The sequence below is a fragment of the Opisthocomus hoazin genome, chromosome 25, assembly GCF_030867145.1.
Source record: "Opisthocomus hoazin isolate bOpiHoa1 chromosome 25, bOpiHoa1.hap1, whole genome shotgun sequence".
Lineage (NCBI taxonomy): Eukaryota > Metazoa > Chordata > Aves > Opisthocomiformes > Opisthocomidae > Opisthocomus > Opisthocomus hoazin.
Genome location: NC_134438.1, coordinates 9171349 through 9193769, shown reverse-complemented (window position 1 = coordinate 9193769; position 22421 = coordinate 9171349). Strand labels below are relative to the sequence as shown.

Below are 22421 nucleotides of genomic sequence, written 5' to 3'. Positions count from 1 at the left end.
CAAATTCACTGTCTTCAATTCAAAACATTAAATTCCCCTTTTTCTATTTGCTATTCAAATACAATTTCTGCAACATAGCCAGTCCTATCAACTTAAGGATGGGAAAAGAGATATGTGTGGGTATTTTAAAGGATGCTCTCCAGGCACCCAGTTTTCATGTGAATTCACACGCTAATATCCTGCTGGCCTCAGTTATCTCATTCTTGAATTTCATCACAAGTCTTCATAGAAGAGGACCACAGAAACTAGATTCTTCCTTAATTAGTCCCCACTCCCCACTGGAAGTAGTAAACGGGTTGTTGCTTTCGGTTGTTTAGCTCACCTCTTCATTTTCAATCTTCAGCGTAGATAATCTGGACTGCAGTTGCTGGCACCTCTGCACTAACTCACTCTGGACCGGCTGTTGGGCACACAGCTGAGACTCCTGGAACAGAAACAGCATCGTTTGCAGAGGGCTAGGAAAAAAAACCCCAGATAACCAAGAACATGGCAAATAGTTCGTTGTATTTATATAAACATCCTCCAAAGTGCTTAGTTTTAAATCTTTGTAGCCCTGGATTTCTACCAGTGGAAAAGGTCTGTGTTCTACCAAACTGCAGTTCCTTTCCCGACTGTGCTGAGAAAAGCAAGCAAGAAAGTGAACATGAACATCAAAGAACTACTGAAAAAATCAGCTACTTCCAGTAATGTAAGCTTGTCATGAGTTTTTGAAAGTCTGATGGTCCTCTGTCACAGGTGTTAGGCTAAACCACACCCTAAGACCTCAAGAAGCGAGCGTGCTTGTCAGCACATCGAGAAGAATTTGGTTCAACGTATCAGCCAGGCATCCTGGTGCAGGGGTTTGCGTGGCTGAGCTTGCTTGGCTGAACCACCTGTACACTACAGCAACAGGCACGATTCACCATTTAATGAATGCAGTGAAGGCGAAAGAAAAACCAAAAGAACAGGTTAGGGACCTGCCAAATATGCCAGAACAGTGGGCTTCCCTGTACTGTTAAGAATTAGTTTTATTTTACAGCATGAGGCAGCTTTTCCTTTTTGGTTTGTTTTGGGTTTTTTTGTTGTTTGTTTGTTTGTTTTAAACAAAAATGTTGACCTCATTGCATAAGGCTATTGTTTAAAGACAGAAATTGGAGTTTTATCACACAGGTGCACATATACCATCATATGTTCAATCTGGTGTATGCAGGACCATTGCAACAAGACTATCAGTCTGCATTTATTAACATCCCTTCAGCCTTGAGAAGAACGAAGACAAATGATGCAGTGAATGTGAGCTGTTAACTGACAGTCTGCAGGTAGCTCTTTTTCTCCCCACGGCCTTACTACCAAAGCGCAGAAAAAATGAGGAAGGTTATTTGCAGTGTGAGGGTTTCACTTAAGAGAGAAAAGACAAAGAAAAGCCTTAAGCAGCAACTGTAAGAAGAGGCTGACTGCAAAAGCCCATCCTTACAGTTTTTCCTCAACATTTAGGAGGATAATCTAGAAATCCAACAAATTGACCTAAATTAGTACAGTGTACATGTGCTCCCATTTAGATTTCTGAACCGGTTTCAGCTTGTGTGACTTTAAACAGTTCCCAGATGAGAAACTACATCTTGATAAACCTAGAGAGACACACTTTCATTGCCAAAAAATGAAAGCCCTGTGACTGCCTTGTCTCACAATGAAGATGCATCAAGCACCACTATAAACCATTCGTGCATGTGATTACACACTCAAATGCCCCCCAAAAAAGCACTTCAGTTTCTTACCTCGTTGCCCCTTCAAATCTCTAACTTCAGAGTCTGTCTCAGGGTGCAGGGGTTAACTTGTGGGTTGAAGAAGAGGTTAAAATAGTGCTTCCTATCTACATTTAGTATTGTACCTAATCAAGCACTTTCATCTGCAGTAGCTTTGACAGTGAAAAAGTGAGTCAGACATATTCAGACCTCCGTGCCATGAGCCTCTGCTTAATCTTTACATCGGCTCCCTTTTCTCAGGCTCCTCTCTACCTCCCAAAAATAGAGCCAAACAGGTGGCCTTTTCGTGGTCTATCTGTCAAAGACGAGGGAAGGACACAGGCGAAGCTGCACGTGTTTACGGAGCTAGAGCTGGAGGAGGAATACAAACTGACCATATCACCCATATGCGGCTGAAACTCGAACTTCATGGGCGGACAGAAGACATTGTTGTACATCTCCATCAGGCGCTGCTTATCACTGTTGGCATCCAGGTTCTCAACGGCGTTTTCAATGGCATCCAGACCCTCATGCTTCGACTGCTCCAGGTTTAGCTCAGCAGACAAGAATGTCCTGAGCGCTCTGTTGAGGCTAGCGTGGTATCCCAGGTCACAACACTGCTGGAAAAACACACACAATTCTATATGAATAAGCAAAGAAATTCTAGAATAGAAATTAAAATGTTTCCGAAGCTAGAAGTCATACAAATGGGTAACAAGTCATGGATATTTTATCACCTTCTGGGTACCAGAGCAGCCCCACATCTTGACTAGGGGTCCTCAGCATTGGCCTTAAACAGAACTCTCAGATTATAATCCCACACAAATTTCATCAGCATGTTCTAAGTAGCTGCCAAGAGAAGGACAGCTTAAACTATTACAACAGTCTGCGGAGTTCTCCCAGACTACTAGACACTTCATTTCACACTGTTAAAGTACCCCAGAAGTGGGCATGTTCAATAGTACAGCAATGTATTTCTTTAAATTCTAACCTTACTTTTAGGGGCACCGATTCCCACTGAACACACTCTGAAATCCTTAAATAAAATTATTCAAAGTAAGAGGAAAACAAGGCACTAAAGTACTATGTGGAGACACAAGGCACAGGATTTGGATCATCTGCAAAGGTTAATCTGCATCTAAATAATTCCACACCCAAGATACACAAAACTGCTTAACTCAGTGTATTTCAGGAAGCAAGAACATGACCTGTACGCCACAGCACAAAGAACAGAGTCATCCAAAAAGCAAGCAGCGATCAGTTGGGATGACTTCATTGCTGGGGTGAAACAGAAGAGCAAAAATTTTCAAGCAGAAAGTGGCCGTGGTCAAGAATTTCCTGGCTATTACTGACACCAGGATGATGTCACTGGAAGACAATCAAGCAGCTTCATCTCCACCATGGCTGCGCAGCCAAGTCTTCATGTTTCAGAAGGGAGAAAGGCGCTTTTCATTAGCTGATCAGAAACAGCCTGGATTTTTCAGACATCTAATAAAGCCAGCAAGCAAGGAGCCCACCTTCTTGGAATTACAAGCAAGATTACATACTCTAGGAGACCATCCAAAAAGAAAGAAAGAGACCATCTGCTTGATTGCTGTGCTGCTCTGTAAGCAAAATTCACATGAAATCTCCTCCTCACTCATCATTTAGGTCTCATCACTGTCATTGTGTGCAAACGCAGAAAAAAAAAGAGGGGGGGAGGGGGAAGAAGGGGTGGGGGGAGAGAGAAGAGCGAACGACTACTGGACCATTCCCTGCTTTCACAGAATTTCCGTCACCAAGTGCTGCTAGATGCCTGCCTCCTGTGCCAACAAGCTGTGGCAGGTGTGGAGTCTTGTAAAAAGAGCTGCAGTTGCTGGTTAGGCTGGAGGCAGAGAATTAAAGGACATTACATTCAATCAGAAAGAACAAAAACCAGCCAAAAAAACAAAAGACACTTGATTGAGAATTTGCACGTGTGGAGGCAGTCTTGGATCACCAGCTACTCCCAGCTACTGCTCTTTGGTGTGCACATGACAGTGCCATCCCTGTAGTATTTGGGGAAAGCCAGTCCGAGTTGGCCCAACAGCCCAGCCGGGATTAGGATCAGCTCAGATCTAACACGAGCAGCCGCTCTGTTTCGCCTCCAACCTCGGGCCAGACGCTGGCACACCCACCCGGGGAGCCCAGCTCGCCCTTCCCTGCCCTCGCCCTCCTCCGGCACACATCCCATCCCGAGGGCAAGCGGCTCTCCTGCACAAGGGGAGTTCACTGGTGGGACTGGGAAGTCAAACAGGACTTTGTATTTTACACCCCGCCCCGCTGAGCAGCAGGACTACATTAAGACAGCAAAGTTTTTTAGCTTTATGTTATTGAAGCCAGTGACAGAAAACGTTTTTCAGCCCACTCCCCCACTTTAACATTTTTAAGAGTCCAGTGTACCCTATTTATAAATGTATCAGACTTGCCATCCCTTTTCTGGGTTATATAAATGTTTGATGGAATCGTTCTCCAAGGAAATCAATTTTTTATAAGAATTTAATGATAACTCATTCAAATTCACTTCCCAGCATGACAGCTGATTAACCCCTTGCCAATCAGCAATTTTCAAACAGGCCCAAAACAGAAGATATAAGGAGGAGGAGCCCTCTGTTTTAAAATGCAATTTACATTTGGAAAGGAAAGTATGAGATCTTGCAGTAAACAGCAATAGTTTACCTATTCCTAGAAGAGCAAAGTAAGCTTTATGACTCACACATACACATGAGCTTTTCTCTTTTTTTAAATTCTGTCCTAGAGACCCTTTCATAAATATGAGTTAATACCAACGTCCCCATTACTGTGATATTTCATTAGCATCAAAGAGCTTCCTCAGTCCCCAAAGTGAGGAAATTCAAAACTACTGGATTGTGTCAAGAACAATTTATTGCTCTTAACTCACAAAGAAGAATTAACTCACTGTTATCCTTCCACGCACACTGGAGGGGGAACACAGTATGTTGTATAAATATGACAAGTTTAATGCCATTTGGCCTAACACAATCTACTTGTATGTAACTTTGAAGATTGCTTTTATATTGTATTTCAAAATTCAGTATCATTAAATTATTAGATTGAGGAAAATAATTAGGACCTGGCTTAAAAAGCACATTTTTATTTAAGTCAGACCCTTCAGATAACCATCACTTGGTTATAGTTGGTAATTTTCAATCATTCAGATCAAAGGCATTAGTAAATCTGTATTCCCTGTGTCTTAACAATGAAATAACTGAATTCCATCTCCTGTGCTCCCAGGCAAGTCCCACATTTTTCCATGCCTTCTGAACACAGAGCAGATAATACTTTTCTTCCAAAGCTTATGAGAACTTCAGCATAGGGTTAAACTGAATGCTTCAAGGAACACAAGGGTTAACATGGGCATGGACTCACCCAGAGCTCCTCTCTAGGAACAGTGACAAATCCATGTACTGCAGAAGCTTGGCTTCTTGTCTTGCACCACTGCCTGCCATGGCCCAGAGCCAGCTGAGACTATCCAGTGAGAGACGCACCTCCTTCAAAGCTGCATAACCTATATTTGTCCAAGTACTACTTCAAAGATCTCAGGTCTGTGCTTAAAAATTGTCATGGGTTTGTGAAATCCAAATGGATTCTTTACTTGTCGGACTCATGAAAACGTACTAAGGACAGTCTGTTAGCAGACAACTGAACCAAGCACATGTGCAGTATTTGGGGGAGGACTTATAGATCGGATTTTAAAAGGAAAAATTAAAACAATTCAGTTACGCTGATGTCAGTGAAATGAATCCCTATCTTGTCTTTTTCAATATAAAAATATACAGAAAGTTATCATTCATTAAAAAACCAAGATGGCACAACTCAAGTGGAGTAATGTTAACCAGAAAAGGTCTCCTCAACAGGCAGCAAGTATAAATGAAACATGGCTCTCTCCAGTACAGCAATTTTGCAAAATGTGACATCTTGAAATAACAGTACTTTTCAAACCCATCTAGCACTAACAATCCCGACCTCCAAAGGACAGGTTTAAATAAATACCTGGCAGAAGTGCACTTCACGTGATTTTATGATCAGCTGAATAAAATTTATTAAATACACTGTTAGGTATTATAATAGCTGACTAATTAATAGTGATCTGAGTGCTCTTTATTGCCTGTGTCTAGAGAGACCTCTGTTCATTACTCCCCCTCTCCTACAAAGACAGTTCCCTTCAGGCTTTGCAGCTGAGTGTTTCTAACAGTGACAGCAGCAGGCTGTCCTTGGCAGGCAGAATGACACCAAGCAACAGTCAGCGACCCAGCACAGTGCTTTCAGTGCACTGGTACTCCAGTCCTGCAGGCTGAAGCGGGTAGTTACGTATTTGTGACACATCTTGGGATTCCTAGCTGGCTTTTCTGAGTTTTCAAAGAGGAGAGATTTGGGTTTTTCTGATGTGCATTTTACTAAAAGCAGAACTGATGCCTCCTGAACACTGCAAGCATCATTCAACTGCAGAGCACAGGGCTTGCAGGCACCTGGGGACCAAGGTGCCCCCACCCTCTGCTCCATTACCCAATTTCTGCCGAGAGCACTCTAAGGAAAGTGGGAGACTGGTTTCTACAGCTAGTTTATTTCTTCGTTTCTTTGCATAGACAGAAAGACTGTAGAGTGGCAAGCAGTGGAACTCCCATAATTACCAACACTCCTCTGACCCCTTTCAGAACTGGACTGAAAGTGCTCTGCAGTCCCAATGACAGAAGAAATGCATCAAGTTGCTGCAGATGGTGGGTTTGGATATGAGAGAATGGAAAGTCGAAAAGGCAAGGAGGTTCATCCCTCTTGTGAGATATGCTAGAGAAAGCACTAACCTTGAAATATATGGAATTATTCAAAATAAGTTAAAAGCAGCTTTAGAAAATGCTTCTGCCCTCATTTCTTTTACCAACTGGTATACTGTTTTACAGATAACATTCCTCTTTTTTCCAATGTGCTTCTGAGTTATGATCTTGAGGGCTTGCTTAAAATAGTAAATAGAAAATGTCAAGCGACAGTGTGATACTGAAGCTGAGTTTCATCTTAACTAAGCCACTCCTCCTTCTACATGTTTCATTGCCAGGTTTCTCGCGCAAGCTTTTATCTGTGCAACAGACTCCCAGTAAGCCATCAAAGAAAAGCTCACTTAACAGCTTAACGACTGATTTTCGCTTCTGTTGTTACTCTCTAAGCTGCCCATCCAAGATCAGATTCCACAGCTGTACAGAGGTTACCAGGTATATAAGATGCTGAAGCACGAGAGGCACACGTGAGGGTTAATGGCAATGATATTCATTGCAGGCACCCGAGCAGCAGCACTTACATCAATGAGATCAGACAGGTCATGAATGTAATACTTGAATACAGATGCATTGGTGGCTTCCAGAGCTAGCAGATACTCGTTTCTTGCCTTAATAGCCTTCAGTCTATTTTCTGTGTACTTTGCTTGGCGCTGAAAGATAAACCAAAACCAGAATATATTTTAAGACGAGGTGCAGCAGGAGTAGTAGCAGTCTTAGTAACACCACAGTACACTGAACAAACCTTACCCTGCTTGCACAGTTTTTGTTCATTGGGATTCCAGTTTTATAAAGACTCAAAGACCTAGAATTTAGATGAATTATTTAGGTGTTTTTCAGCATTACTATACTAGACAGCTTTGCACTTAAGAGTCTTCTCTGAGAACAGATTAAGGAAGTAGTAATGGAACAAGGTGGGTTTATGAGGTTATGGCCCAGCTCCAGCACTGCCAGAGTGGCTGCTAGCAGCCCATAAGTAGTCTGAGGGCTGCCACAGGCACTTCACCTCTTCCAGCAGAAATTAGGCCTAAACTTGGTACTTTCAGAGCATCAATCAATCAAAAAATAACTCTTCATCTTCTATTGGCTTGAATCTTAGTGCTGAACTACTTAACTGACTGATGGCTAAGGCAACTGGTTCTGCCTATGAAGCCAGTTTGGGATTGCATGTCTCCCTGTAGCGCCGGCCAGATCCTAAGCTGGCACGAAATGGAAAACAAAAATCTTGTACTCCATACCAGAGAAAAATATATTAACCAGGACTTCCAAGAAGGTAGTAGTTACTTTCACACTCTAACCACATTTTAGCTTTCTATACCATACCTGTATAACCTGGGATAATACAAAACGCGTATGTGATTGTCCTAAAAGAAAACTGGTGCTAGCTTTTGACTCTCCTAAATCTGAAGGTTTAAAACTTGTACAAAAACTGAGACTTGTATTTGAATGTTCACAAATGAGGGAACTCAGTAGCTCCCATGCTCAGCTACTGCACCGGGCTCCTCCTCAAGCACTCTACACAAGCAGTAGCAATGCTGTGGAAGTACCTTCTCCTTCATTTTCTCAATTTTTTTGACAGAGCTTCGTCGAACATGTTTTTCTTCAAACTTGACGTTGGAAGTTGAGTCAGGGGAGCGTGGCGTCTGCTTGTCCTCTTGTTTCACTGACTTCCCAATCTGCTTTTCTTCCTGCTTCTCCGCCTCTTTCAGCTTGCTCTGAGCACTAATGCTGTCAGCGTTGTACATATGGTAGGTTTTCATAACCTGCAGAAAATGATACACAAGAGTCAGAGAGCACCACAGTTTGATGTGCTGAAGAAATGAGTTTACCTAACCAACAAACTAAGCACACAAATGTTTTGCCTTACTTTACCTTCACGACCAAGTCTTAGGGAGAACATAATACCTGGATCTGGAAGCTCACAGGCCAGGAGGAAGGAAAAAATCCTAGGAAAGAAGTCACCTGCTGCGACACTTTTTTTTTTTTTTTTTAATATTTGGCCAATGCACTGCCCAAAACTGTAAGGTTCTTTAACATAACTATTTCATAACAGCTGTCCATCCTGTTTCTATTGAATACAGGATATCACACTAACTAAGCAAAGTCACTTGGACGGTGACCTGGTTGCTAGTTGAGAGTTAGAAATATCTAAACTGGCAAAAAACTCAGGGAAATTTCACATCTCAAAAAAGCATGACAGAAGATACACAAATGAAAGTGTGGCTCTCAAAATGAATCTGAAATCAGCGCGGATTATTTTGCAGCTGCTTTTTTGTTTAACTTTGGCATGCGCCTTCTTGTGCAACCCAATAAAGGAGTCATAAAAACCAAAATAAGATACAGACTAAATCCAGCCTCCTTACTATTCAAAGAAAATTATATGCCAACGCTGGAAAATGATAGCTTTTCATCAGCAGGTAAGGTTTCAGATGGGATGTCTCTCAGTCTTTCATCTGGATGAATCAGTGCTTTAAGCATCACAAGTCTCAAGGAACTGTATGCAAATCGCTAGTCTGAATATAATGGCTGCAAAGCAACTCGGGTTCAATTTGTTTAAATCAAATTTGATATGAAAAAGCACTTCTGTTTACCTTATGTAATAAAAATATTAATATGAGTGTGGTTCTTTTGCTCAGGGAGACCCAGACCCTGTACTATATGGACAACTTCCTTTATAGCACATTTTTTATAAATAAGTAGAGCTAAATATCCCCCAAAGTGACAAAAAAACCCCAAAACCCTATTTGTTTCACAGGATATTCATGTCTAGCTTTGTGTTAAGAAAACAGAACCAAAAAACCCAAAGGGCACGATACATAAACTAGCTTTTTTTATCCACAACTGCTAAGCACTTCAATTCACATACAGACACCAAAGCGAACATTATAATGACATAATTTTGATAGGGGGCCAAAGAACTGCACAGTTGCATAAAGACACCCTAATAGTGTCATCCCAGCATTCACAAAGACCCCACTCCCAAATCAGTTGATTTATTTCAGATGAAAACCTATTTCTACCTATTTCACCTTAGTTTGAACCATAACATAATTTTACATAAGTAGGACGCATGCTCTCTCTTTATGCAGTGATCAGCAATGGTTCTCAGATACAAAGAGATGTTGTATTTAAACATGAAAGAGAATGTGAACGCAGCCAGTATTAGAGAGAGACTTTCTGAATAATTTACGCACACACACTTTCAGCTCCTGCATACGCTCAGACTATAAAGCAGGCATTTATAATAATAGATGCAAAGCAGTTTCTTTTCCTCTCTCACTGCAAGTGGAATTGGCAGAAAGCAAGAGAAGCAGAACAAGAAATCACAACTTTAATGATTCTCCCCTGCAGACGGTGCCACAGTGCCAACCACCCGCCCTGGCTGTGCCGTGTCCAACGACGGGGTCGGTGCCATCTCACCAGTGCCCGCTGAGAGCATCAGCGCAGCCAGAGACGGACTGCACGGGACAATTCAGGGCAAAAACTCAGAAGTAACAAGCCTCTGTATTTCATCTGTGTAGTGAAACTAAAGACTTGGTCCATTTTCACAGGCATCCATTTGGCCCGAAAATAGGAATTCTGCCAATTCTTCAGATACCCCCCAGAACAAGAGGTTAGTTTATGGAACTATTTCTGAAAGTACCAATGAAAGCAATTCCACCTCTGATTGAGCCCAGCAAGAACCATCTTCTACTATAAGCAGAAGCAGCATTTTCAAAGCAAAATAAATTTTCTGGTGAAGGGACAATTTAAAATTTTACAGCAGAGGAAATTAATAAATAGATTTAAAGTTCCTAGCACTGACACTGAGAAAGTTAATACGCTACATCACTTTATCAAAGGCTGAATTCTGGAAGATCTTCCAGTGATAGAGAAATTCGCAGGACTCAGCATTTGGCTCAATGATCTGTCAGAGCCTGGCATGCAGCAATGACTACATATGTCTCTGTGAACTCCACTAACCCGTCACCTTATCAACTTACATGCCAAGTGAACTTGGATTAGAAATCAATCTCAGTTCCTAAAACTCTGTGTTTAGAGACAGCTCTATATTGTTCCTCAGGATCCCATCCAAATACACAACTCAAGAGCTGAGTGAGATTGTGCCCTTAAATAAAAAGTAATTTCGAGGGTAGGCAGCGCTGATGACAGGCAGGGCTACATTTACAAAGCCACCCTCACACCCACAGTAAATTGTTTGCCTTTCAGCAACACGAGCACGCCGCAGTTTGCTCACGCTATTGTAAACCGAGGCTGTATGAACTACAGGGACAGGGCACCGCACCGCAGGTCAGCTGCAAAGCGCCTCCAGCTCCACCCTATTGCTCGCTCTTGGCTTTCCCGTCGGGGAACACAAACCCTCTTTGCCCACAGAAAAGACTCAGCAATGCTAGGCACTCTAACCCAGAAAGGAGGAAAATCATAAACCGGATTCAGCGTGTCACCTCTTCAAAAGCCATTTCAGCAGCAAGAACCTTTTTCCTACTCCTGAGCTGCCTTTTTTCCTAAAAGCTTAGTCTTGAGTATTTGGCTTCAACGCTCTAATGACATAATTCCCTTCTATACATTTTGTTGCTATGGGAAATTTCAGGGACACGCCCCTCATACTCTAGCATTGATATTAATACCAAATTTCATCACAAGGCTGATATGCCATGGCTTGAGAAACATCCCTGGATCATCTTTTGCAAGAACAAAGCAAAGAACATGCACCTCAGTGTAATGACCCAATCTCTCACTAAGGAGGGACAAAAGGAAAGACATTTTGAGCAACAAAGACGTGTGTAGGTTCTGCTTTTAAAAGAGAACTAGCTCAGTAACAGCTGCAGAAAGCAAAAATTTAATCAAACAACAGGCTTTTCCATTTATCTATGTGAAAAGAAAAATCCCCAAGCAGCATATGAAGTTTTATGAACACATTCCTTCTCCTTCCTGAGGCAGTGCCTCTTTTTCTTGGTGTCTCCAATGGATATACTGAGAAGCAAAAAGCACAGATGGAAGACTATTACTCTAAAGGGAGCTGTTTGGCTGAAAGAGTTGAGGAACAAACACACACAGTGGGTCCCCCCGCTGAAGCCGTATGCTGCCTTTTGTATGCTCAGACCACACAAAACCACGGACTGAAGATTTTCAGCGTATTTGGAAATAATTCTAATATCTCTTTTTAAAACCAACGCTGCAGCTAGCAGCAGGTGTGCATTACGGTGAGATCTCTGAGAACCGGAGCGAACACTTCAAGCTGAAACAATATAATAATAGAGTGAAAAAGTGAGATTTATGGCGCTCCGTAGACTGGCGAACACAAGCTGCCTCAAACTGCAAAGACTGCAGACATTTATCAGTCTTGGTGCTTAGTCTCTGCTGTAACGGCAGGCTGGGAGAACTCAAACACTTCTTCCTTCTGCCTGAAAAGATGCCAAGAAGTCAGCTTGATTTACCGTGTAGAGTTCATTCAAGACCTTCATCAAGTCTTCCTGGAGCTGCAATCCCACTTCCTTGCTCTGCAACAAAACAGAGAAATGAAAGTTAATTGGGGAAGACGGTAAGAAGGCGGAGGAAGTGAGCATGCTCCACATCTACAAATAATTTAGGTTCAATTAAGCACTGCTATTTATGCTAACTAATCCAATAACTGCTTTGCCCAGAGCCAGTTATGGTCAAATTGCACAAACAGTATTAATAAACCAAAACATTATATATGCACAGTCAGAAAAGCCCTACGGTATGGAGACAGGGAAGTTTCCAGAGAACGTGGGGTTTTCAACATTACAAACCCGGAAAAACACAGATTTGGCCATTTTAGCAGGATGAAGCAAGACCATGAATATAGGACAGCTCGGTATGGAAGCTGGTGAAATGCAGGATAAGAAAGTCAACAGGAATGATCTTCTTTTATTGAACAACACACCACAAACCCATCAATACTTCTGTTCTGCTGATGTAAGGTACCTCCTCGACAAAGGCAGGCTCTGAGGGCGCGGTGACAGCCGGCCACCACCTCCGTCAGGCTCCCATCTCTCCAGGCGGCCCTGCTGCTCCTTGCTTCAACCTTGCACCACGCTCCCAGCCCTTCGGTGCTGCCTGCCAGCCCCCCCTACCCTCGTTGCTTGTCCCTCGACCAACTGCAGGCACATCACGGGTTGCCAGGGCCACCCCTTCATAACGATTCCTGAAGAAACGAGGTTGCTCAGCTGGGGTCTGGCAAGCTGTTACAACCTATGGAGACGGATCGAGGAGCGAAGCCTTACTGCAGTGTCTGCCAGCTCCCACTTCATAAGCCTTGTGCCCAGGTTATGAAATCTATTTCTCAGATTCACTAGGAAAACAGTCGCTCTTGGATACTTTGGGATACTGGAGTGGAAATGCAGTGTTTGAACTGAGAAGCAGTTGAAACTGAAGAAGCAGTGTTTGCCACGGAGAGGTCTGGGGGAGCAGGGAGATGAGCTCAACAGCAGGTCTTTTTCCCTGTTGGTACTGAAGGAGATGCTTTGATCCAACTAGAGTTTGTGCTGAAAGACTATACAGAGCCACAGTATTTTTAAGCACAGTGTTAATGTCAATTTATTTTTTTCTTTTTTACTTTTGTATGATAAATAAAAAAAACAAACAAAAAACCAAAACATCTCTGAGTGGATTTGTTTGTTTGTTTTTTTAAAAAAGTACGTGCTTTCAGATACACAATCTCTCCTTTGAATCTCCATGAGATTTACCAAAAGATTACCTCTTCTTCCACATATACCACAACAGCCTGCCACCCCCCTAGGCTCCTCTGGCAAATGTTCCCTCACTTCTGTATTTCATCATCAGAGCTACAAAAACAACTACCACACCAACATTAAAAAAAAAAACAACATTACTCTGACAGGGCTTTAGATGTATACATTCCCATTTCCATTCAAATTCTAAATCAATATGGGATTTAGCTCAATAGACCAAGCAATTGGCTTCTTTATTTTTCTTAAACTACAAGGACTACAATACAATTTAACCATATCAAAACAAATCACTGTCCTGGGGGACACCTGCATTAGTGAGCTGCCTAGTTAAACCTAAGGCTATATGACTCAAACTTGTTTCCTTCACTAAAAGAGCAGAACGAAAAAAAAAAAGCTGCGGATAGACATGACTGGATGTTAAAACCAGCTGACACCCAGAGTAGCCTGCAGCAAAGTGTCAGATTTTAAAAAATATATTTGCTTATTTAAACTGCCCTCTAAGTAACAAGCAGTCAGCACTTCTGCATCGCAACTGGACTCAACTACTGCATGACGAGCTGGTGCTGGCACACATTTGGCTTTAGCTAAATACCGAAACAGGAACAGATAAGCTTCTGGTTTTCTAATAAAGACACTAGAATGCCCAAAGACAAGCATCTGTAATTACCGGCGGACGGCACCTCCGTATGCAAAGCCCTCTGTGAAGAGGCATTTCTGCATGCAGTGTAGCTTGTATGCAAAGCAGGGTGAAGCAACATCCTTCCTTAACGAGTTCAATGGTACTATTAATCTCTGCTGCGTAGAGACAGGATTTCATGCTACAACTGTCACTGTTTGCATTCTGAAAAGCTTCCACGAGCAAAGCCGAGACATTCAGGCGTTTCTGAGAAGCTAGCTCTTCTATTACAGACTGCCTATGGAGGCTGTGACCACAGAATCACAGAATAGTAGGGGTTGGAAGGGACCTCTGTGGGTCATCTAGTCCAACCCTCCTGCTGAAGCAGGGTCACCTACAGCAAGCTGCACAGGACCTTGTCCAGGCGGGTCTTGAATGTCTCCAGAGAAGGAGACTCCGCAACCTCCCTGGGCAGCCTGGGCCAGGGCTCCGTCACCCTCAGAGGGAAGAAGTTCTTCCTCATGTTCAGACAGAACTTCCTGTGCCTCAGTTTGTGCCCATTGCCCCTTGTCCTGTCACTGGGCACCACTGAAAAGAGCTTGGCCCCATCCTCCTGACACCCACCCTTCAGATATTTATAAGCATTTATTAGGTCCCCTCTCAGCCTTCTCTTCTCCAGGCTGAACAAGCCCAGCTCCCTCAGCCTCTCCTCGTAGGGGAGATGCTCCAGTCCCCTCATCATCTTTGTAGCCCTCCGCTGGACTCTCTCCAGTAGCTCCTCATCTTTCTGGAACTGGGGAGCCCAGAACTGGACACAGTACTCCAGATGGGGCCTCACCAGGGCAGTGTAGAGGGGAAGGAGAACCTCCCTCGTGCATTCCGACCAGCCTGGCATCGCGCTGTCAGAGTGCGATGGGACATACAAGCAGAAGCAGCCAAACCCTGAGCTTGAGTGCTTTGCATTTTTGCACGCTCCCGTCCCGTGTTCCTAAACCTGCTCCCCAGCTGGCTGGACGTGCTGCTGGAAAACAAGGGTCTGCCACAAACACCGACACAGGGCAGCATCCTCCTTCTTCTGAGGAGTCTTTAACTCAAAGGAAAGAAAAAAGTTGGTGATTCCCAATCTCCAGGAGAGTTTGCAGAAACAAGAGCTATGGTTTTGCCAGCTCTGAAAGCAGACAGAAAGCTGAAGCTGCAGCTCATCACTGCAGTGGTATGGGTCGCAACGATTTCATGACTGCCTTTTTCTCCACGTTGGAGATGATTAATGAAAGTGACTGGCTGGGTCTGTTTTAAATGCCCTGAGCACTGAACTTTTCACACAGAAGGAGCTTTTCAGCAGCATGTTTCGCTGTGCTGGTTAAACTGCCTGGACTGGACCAATCCTCTGCCTTCCACCCAGCTCTTTTCAGCCCATTTGCTTATTTCTTGCATAAAACTGCTCATTCACTGTATAAACTGCTGAAGCATCAATTATGCGAAATAGATTAAAATGAATAATTTAATGCATATTCAGGTTGAAGAAGAAAAGAAGAAGTGTAAGTGCTGAAATTTCATAACACAAACCTCTTTGTGCTTCCAAATGAGCTCTCCAGAAAGAACCTGCCAGATCGCTGGACTGGAAAAAGCCTTACATTAAGATGAAGGTGAGATAGATCACAGGTACCATGAAAATAAGAGCACTGTTAATTTAACATTGTTAATTCAATGCTGCTCCCTGTACTGACTCCACACCAAAAAAAAGGTTTAGGAGAATAAAGCTGAGCTAGCTGAGCCTGATAAATGAAAATTGGAGGAAATACATTGGGAAGTGAAATACTTCCCAATGGGAAAGTCAAAAGAAAATGCCTTGGACATTCGCAAAAAAGTTGTTACTCAAGTGCTGTAGAGGGTGGTGGACCTGATGCACAAAGCAAACTTAGCTCTGCGGTCCCACAGAGTTCGAAGTGCAGCTGGATTAAAGGCTGCTGAGCTTCACCATTGCCATACAAGCACAAAGATTTCACATTTGTGCTAGAATGTGGCATAGAATTATGAATAAAATGCATGCCAAGGAAAAATAACATCATCTCCACAGTTGCAAATGTCTCCAGGCATCAATTTCAGGTTCAACATCAAATTCTATCTTATGTTTTTCAAAGGCAGACAGAGTTTAGAATGATTCATTTTGCAAACAATCTTCCAGGAAAAAGCAATAAAAAAGCAAAAGAAAATCTGATAAATGTTATTATTATCTGTTCCTGGCTGTACCTGCAAATAGAGTCTATCTGTACATCCCTTAAACAGTCTGAGGAAGGGCTTGTGCAACAAAACCTTACCCAACTGGCTCCAATAATAAACTGTGTGTGCATGTAGGGAGGGGGTGTCCCCACAAACCTCGTCTCCTTCCTATCCCATCAGGGCTAAACACTCGTCCTCCTGATCTGGGAGGTTATCTAGCTCGATGTGCATCATTAATGTCCTTGGAAGATGGCACAGCAGGGCACCAGCACCACCTCACCTGCGCTGCTGCAAAGGTACGCGCTGATCAGTGACAAACACCGGCTTCCTGTTCTCTGCAAATCAGGAAAATTATCAGCAGCACACAAGAGAACAAGAAAGTCATTTCAGCACCGTGACAACAGTAACTGTAACCCAGGAGTGCTGACTTGCATCCTCTGTATTCTCCTTGCAAGATGCCTTTCTCAAGCCTTTTCTTCATCCCAAAGCAAGCAAGCAAATGAAGCTGCCCTAAGCACGCGTGCGTGCACATGCATACACACACACACTCACACATGCACACATACTCCTTTGTTACAACAGGGTGTATATGCACCATGTGCAGAGCTGTAGGTTGCTGCCACCCCTCGCTGGAACATAAATTCCCAGCCTGCCGTGCCAGCTTCTCAACGGCCTCTTTGTTCCAGCCCTCCTCCCCTCCACCTCCCCTCTAATTTAATCAAGATGTTTTTGGGATCTACTGCAGCACTCACTCGGCTGTTCCGCATTCCACCAAACATTAACGACTTCAGTTTCAAAATATTTAGGGGGGGGGGGATAATAAATACGAGAGCTAAGGAATGCTGTCAACATTTTATGCCCCGGATCTCAAGCCTCAGTAACGTAGTTCCAAATCTGATAGAAAGATGGGACGGCTTCAAAACAAACATACCGTGAAGTTCACGAGATGCTTTCCGTATAAACTCAACAACAGCAAGGAAGCACTCGGAAACCATTGGCGGGTGAATGCGTAACACACTGAGATAAAGAGATTTTATCTAATATATCACTTAAAATTATGTCAGCCAGTGACAGGACTGGAACTGGAACCCAGAGCTGCTCTGACAACCGCTCTCTAACAAGACCATTTCTCTACATCTTTTAAAAAGGAACAATTAAATACACATAGGTAGAAAACAAACATTAAATGTTCTAATGTGTTTTGAACCAACAGTGGATCTGGGAGGCAAGTGGATTGAGTTCTTGCTGAGACCAGTGAGCAAATTTGCAGAAATGCAAGATCCTTCTTATTCCTGTCTAAATCAAGGTTACAATACAGGGTATTTATTATGCATTAGTTAACACCTGCTTATGAGGTTTGTTAAAGAGAAGGCTTGCCAAGTAAAATTTTCCAAGGTCACACATGTAGCACTTCAATAGAATTATAGAATTTGCTAATTAAAGTTTAGAATTCTTTATAGGTAAATTCTTGATAATGTTCTTTTTTTTTTTTTTTAAACAGGCCTGCCTTTGAATCATATTTGCTACTACATACAAATGAATTATCACCTTTATGTTCTCATCGCAACAATCAACTAGCTTCACTGCACAGAAATACTCCATCATCACCCTCAGCCCAAGCCACTTGTTAGAAGCGCAGCCCGCATGTCACAAGGACGTACTCACTGAAGCCTGTGCAAGTTTCATGCAAGTTTCTCCCACAGCTTTTATGGATAAAGAGCTTGGCCATTACCACATGGCCCTACAGAACAGGAATTCTGTAAAGACTTCTTCCAAAGCTTGAAACTCCCCAGAATTAAAGAAAAGCTATGAAAACAAAAATCTATGTCACACAATACACATGCATATTTTGGGTGACAGATCATCAGTTTCCAGTTTAATGATCCATTATGCATTGGTCGGTCATATTTACATTGCAGTTGTATTATCTAGTTTTCTCCACCATTTCACCAGTGATTTGTTTCACCACTATGTCAGTTACAAGGAATTTTCCTTATTACAGCGGAATACTGAACTCTGAAAAGCCATTCCTACATGCAACCACGTCAACCGCTGCCTCCTGTACTTGGGCTGAAAGAGTTGCTTCCCAACAAACCCCACCCTCATTTTCTCCTCTTCCCCCCCCCCCCAGAATTCTGTGCTGATCCTATTGAATCTTGGGCTTCAGGCACTCAATCTCAACAAACCAAGCAATTTTATGGCTGAGAGCATTCATTCTGGTTGTGAAGCCAGCTACATTTTCCCTCACTGAACGAGTCGCATGTGAAACGGGCTTCAGAAGCTGGCAAGACCTACCAGCAAGTGGTGACGTCCCATGAAATCCTGGAAGTAATGTTCGGTGATTCTGCTCACAGTTTTAATGCTCTGCTTCGCGCTACCGACTTCCCCCCGTGCCCTTTTTCAAACTGCTGTGATGTTTCTCTAGGAAAAACCGACTGCAGGGATCAGAGGCAGACGGATGACCTGGAGCGTACAAGCGCTGTTACCTTGCTCCTGGCTGACCTGAATTCACACTGCGGCGACAAACAGACGAGCGTACTGGTGTCGTGAAAGACAACGTAAGCATACAGGAAATTAGAAACAAAGTGTAGTAACAATGGACTACTTTCACACACTAAACAGAGCCAAATGCAGTGTGTTCCTTGCCCAATCTATAGGCAGAGGTGACATTTTTAGCCTGTAACGTATGCAGTAACATGACTCCAGCTGTAGCCTTCGGTATTCAGTACCTCACCCGGCAACAGGCTCCGATCCTATCATCGCGTCTGACCGGGTCCGAAGCGTCGGCAGCGCAACAGAAACCACGCACTCCAGTTACAGGTGGGGGGAACTGAATCTCTAACTGAGAAGCAGATTTATGTACTGCTAACTCAGATAAGAGCAGCATGCAAATTATTTCACTCCCTCTCCCTTCCCCCATCCCACTTGTTCTAAAAATCAGCAGGTAGGAAAACCGGAGATTTCATTTCCCCAACAAAAAATCCAAAAGCACCATTTCCTAACAGGCCCCTGTGCCCTTTCACTTTTGGGAAAACAGTAAGAACTCAACGCTGCTATTTCCTACGGCACAGAAGACGCAGTGGCTAAGGATGCAAGCACGAGAGCAGGGATACAGCACATACTCTGCACGTCAGTGACAGTTTTACTTATACCATTAGTATATTTACATCTTTACACTGTTATGGAGAAATATTTTTACAAATGCTCAGCATTTTGGCCAGTGCATTTCTTTCATGCACGTGGCTTTTCCATGTGTAGTGTATTTTAAGATTTTCATATTCTGGTACCAATGCAGCGATGATACATGTTGCAGCTGTAAAGTAGGTCATCTTAAGCACAGACCCCCTAAGAGAATTAGCAATTCTTCTTCCTTGATTACTACGAGGCTTGTAACCAACTCACTGTGGATTTTTCATTTCAGATCAAACGCTGTGCAGTGTACTAGTAGATAAACCATTTTTTTTCCACGATCAAAGATATTAAACAGGGAGTGAATTTCAAATCCTCAGTTTTGTTGTCTTCTTTCCTTACAGGGTTTTATCCCTACAAATATCATAACTGAACTTGATACAACAGTGTAAAGGAATGCTATCCTCTCAAGGCACGATTTGTAGAGCAACCACCCCTCCCTGTTCCCACTACTCTGCACCGAGAGGACACGTCCACCTGAAGAAGCCAGCAAGCAGGGCAGGACAGGGTTACTGCTCCGAGCATCTCCAGTGAGCCTCCCAGTTAGCACTGCTGCAAGGGGCCCCACATTAAACACAGAGCAGAAGATGTATGTTCTAAACGCAGTCGGACCGATGCTGCATGACAGGGGCACTAACAGCCGGGCAGGCAGGTGCTGAGAAGGCACCTGGCTCTGTTCAGAGGCACGGCTCCAGCAAGCAGCCAGTGACAGACCCTGCGTGTCCCGAGGTCCCTCTGGGCACAGCAGCTTATGCAGAATAAATCTGCCTTTCTGCCTATTAACACCTTCCAATTACTTTATTACAATTTTGTTATGTAAAAGTCTGTCAAGTTGAAAAAAGAAATCAGTTTCTCCAGAAACTACTCAAAGTGACTGAGGCTCCACAGTCCATTCTTTTAAAAAGATACTTGTTTTTTGTTCTATTAAATCTGAACAAGAGCTATGGGTCTGCTTCTAGTGACATCTCAAAGAGACAACAGAGAAAGCGTGATTAAAGATACCAAGTTAAAGAGACCGCTTGTCAAAAGGCTGTACATGTATAAATAATACCAAGGGATCCCACTGAAAAGGTATGTCCGTAGGCAAGACAACCCGATAACCATGCAAGAAACAGAACGGTTGTTATCATGCAGAGAAATCAAGGGCCACATGAAAACAACAGGGTGACAGGGGGCCAGAGTGAAAAGGGAGAAAAGGGGAAATCAGCGGGAATCAACTCAAATGGAAGAACATTTTAATACATACATAAAAATAAAAGGGTCACTCTGAACGAGGATAAGCAGGAAGAAATGAAAGGAGTGCTCTCCACAGACAGAGGAACGAAAAGGAGCGTGCACGAGAACAGCCACTGACATCAAAGCAGGACGTGCCTCCAGGAGAAGGAGAGGTGACCAGAATAGCAACGCCGGGTGGCACACGGGCTTTAAACTTCAACCTTGTACAAAATCCAGGGCTAAATCATTAACTGTTGGACAAATAAGAAAATATTACCTCCTTCCCAAGGTGCAACAATTTGTTATTAGGACAATTCCACCAGTTCTACCTGCTCAAGAGAGCGGTTGGTTACTTCACCATTTATCTTCCTTTTCGTCTGTAGCAGCGCAGAACTGCACTGACACTGCTCCCCGGGCCAGCGGGGCCGCTGAAACCAAACGCCAGGTCCCCACCGGTGCCAGCGAGATTCAGCTGCCAGACTGCTAGCGCAGCAAGCCCCTTATTAACCTCATCCCTCACTGAAAAGGTAAAAGTGTTTCCTCATGAGACACCAAAACAAAGTGCACGGAAAGAGTACAGTGTTCAGAGAGTACCTACACCTTAAGCTGCAAGTTTCCAATGAGGTATAAACCCACATTCAGAGCAAACAGCCCAGCGCCCAGACATGTAAAGGTTTTGCAGGGAGAGCTAATCGAGGAAGTAAACAAAGCGGAGAGGCAGGAAGAAACGGGGCTGACACACACTGTACATCCAGCACCACTTCAGCGCTGGCTTTGGCAGCAGACCCAGCTTCTCTTATCAGCAAAGATACCTTTGAAGTGGCTGGCAAGCTTCCATCTAACACTCCAATAAACAGGACCCTCCACATCGAAACAGAGCCCTGGAGAGGGATCTCTTCATCATCAGACACGAATAAAAATATGGCAAGAGCCAAAGCCACAGACCATGCAGGCTTCCCATGACACCGTGACTCCAAACACTGTGAACACAATCCCTCCAAAAACCTGCGTGCAGTGCAGGCACCGCCGCTGGCATTTCAGCAGGTCACCCACTTCCAGACAGCCCCGTCCAAACTCGATCGTCTGCACTGCTGTGCCCCTTGGAGAACTGGTCCAAGGGGTCCAAGCGTGAACACAGGAGAATATGTCTCAGCCTGAGGATTCTCCACTGCTGTCGCTGGAAGAGACAAACCCCACATCGCCACCACTGCTGATGCTCTTCAGACAGAGCAAGACCTGGTTTGCCCACCTCGGGCTCCGTGCTGCTCCAGCTGCGACACAGCCAGCTCCCAGCCCTCTTCCCCCCGCAACTCCGCTCCCTTGAGGAGGTGTTTCCTTCCCAGCCAGACCTTATCGCACCCATCCAGGCCCTTTGCAGCCTTAAGGCTGGATTACAGCTGCACGCTGTACTTAGATGTCTCTGCACGCTGTACTTAGATCTCTCTCGTTTGAAAAAGCTCGCCACTTCAGACAGTGCAAGATACAGCAACTCAAGAGTTTAGCAACAAAAGGGTTCTTAAGTACATCCTTTTTACTCTGCCTGTCCTCCTTAGCTCACCTGCTCAATCCCAGCATGACACAAAGCACTGATTCGAGAAAGCCCTAAATTATAAATGGCCCATGAAAAGGTTCTCATGCTTCAGGATTTTATTTCAGCTGCCCTCAGCAAATGAGGATCTCTGTATTGCTATCCTCTCCGTATTTCATAGCATTATTTACAACCTAGTTAGAGGTTCCTAAATGTAAATTACTGGAGCACCCACCTGCAATCAGCAAGACACATGTATAATTTTTTTAGAAGCTTTTTTCCACACAGAAGTGTAAAAAATAATGTTCCTCAGACGTCCAAATAATAAAGCGTCCTTGTTTTAACACAGATTCCCTGTGTAGCATAAAACGAGGACAGAGAGCTCCTAAACCAGCAGCAAGACGGGCAGCA

General features: G+C 43.7%; 1 protein-coding gene across 4 annotated transcripts in view; it reads right to left on the bottom strand.

The window, feature by feature from the left end:
- The window catches only part of SRGAP2 (SLIT-ROBO Rho GTPase activating protein 2), a 108852-nt gene that overhangs the window by 35987 nt on the left and 50444 nt on the right, over positions 1 to 22421 (bottom strand). For 2 of the 4 annotated variants that reach the window (XM_075443236.1, XM_075443239.1), the window contains 5 exons: positions 11965 to 12027; positions 8074 to 8289; positions 7051 to 7179; positions 2117 to 2341; positions 323 to 424 (listed from right to left, as the gene is read on the bottom strand). In XM_075443236.1, the coding sequence (XP_075299351.1) occupies positions 323 to 424; positions 2117 to 2341; positions 7051 to 7179; positions 8074 to 8289; positions 11965 to 12027 (735 nt within the window). Of the gene's footprint in view, positions 1 to 322; positions 425 to 2116; positions 2342 to 7050; positions 7180 to 8073; positions 8290 to 11964; positions 12028 to 20759; positions 20828 to 22421 lie in introns of those variants that run through there. The other 2 variants (XM_075443238.1, XM_075443237.1) reach the window with 2 other exon arrangements.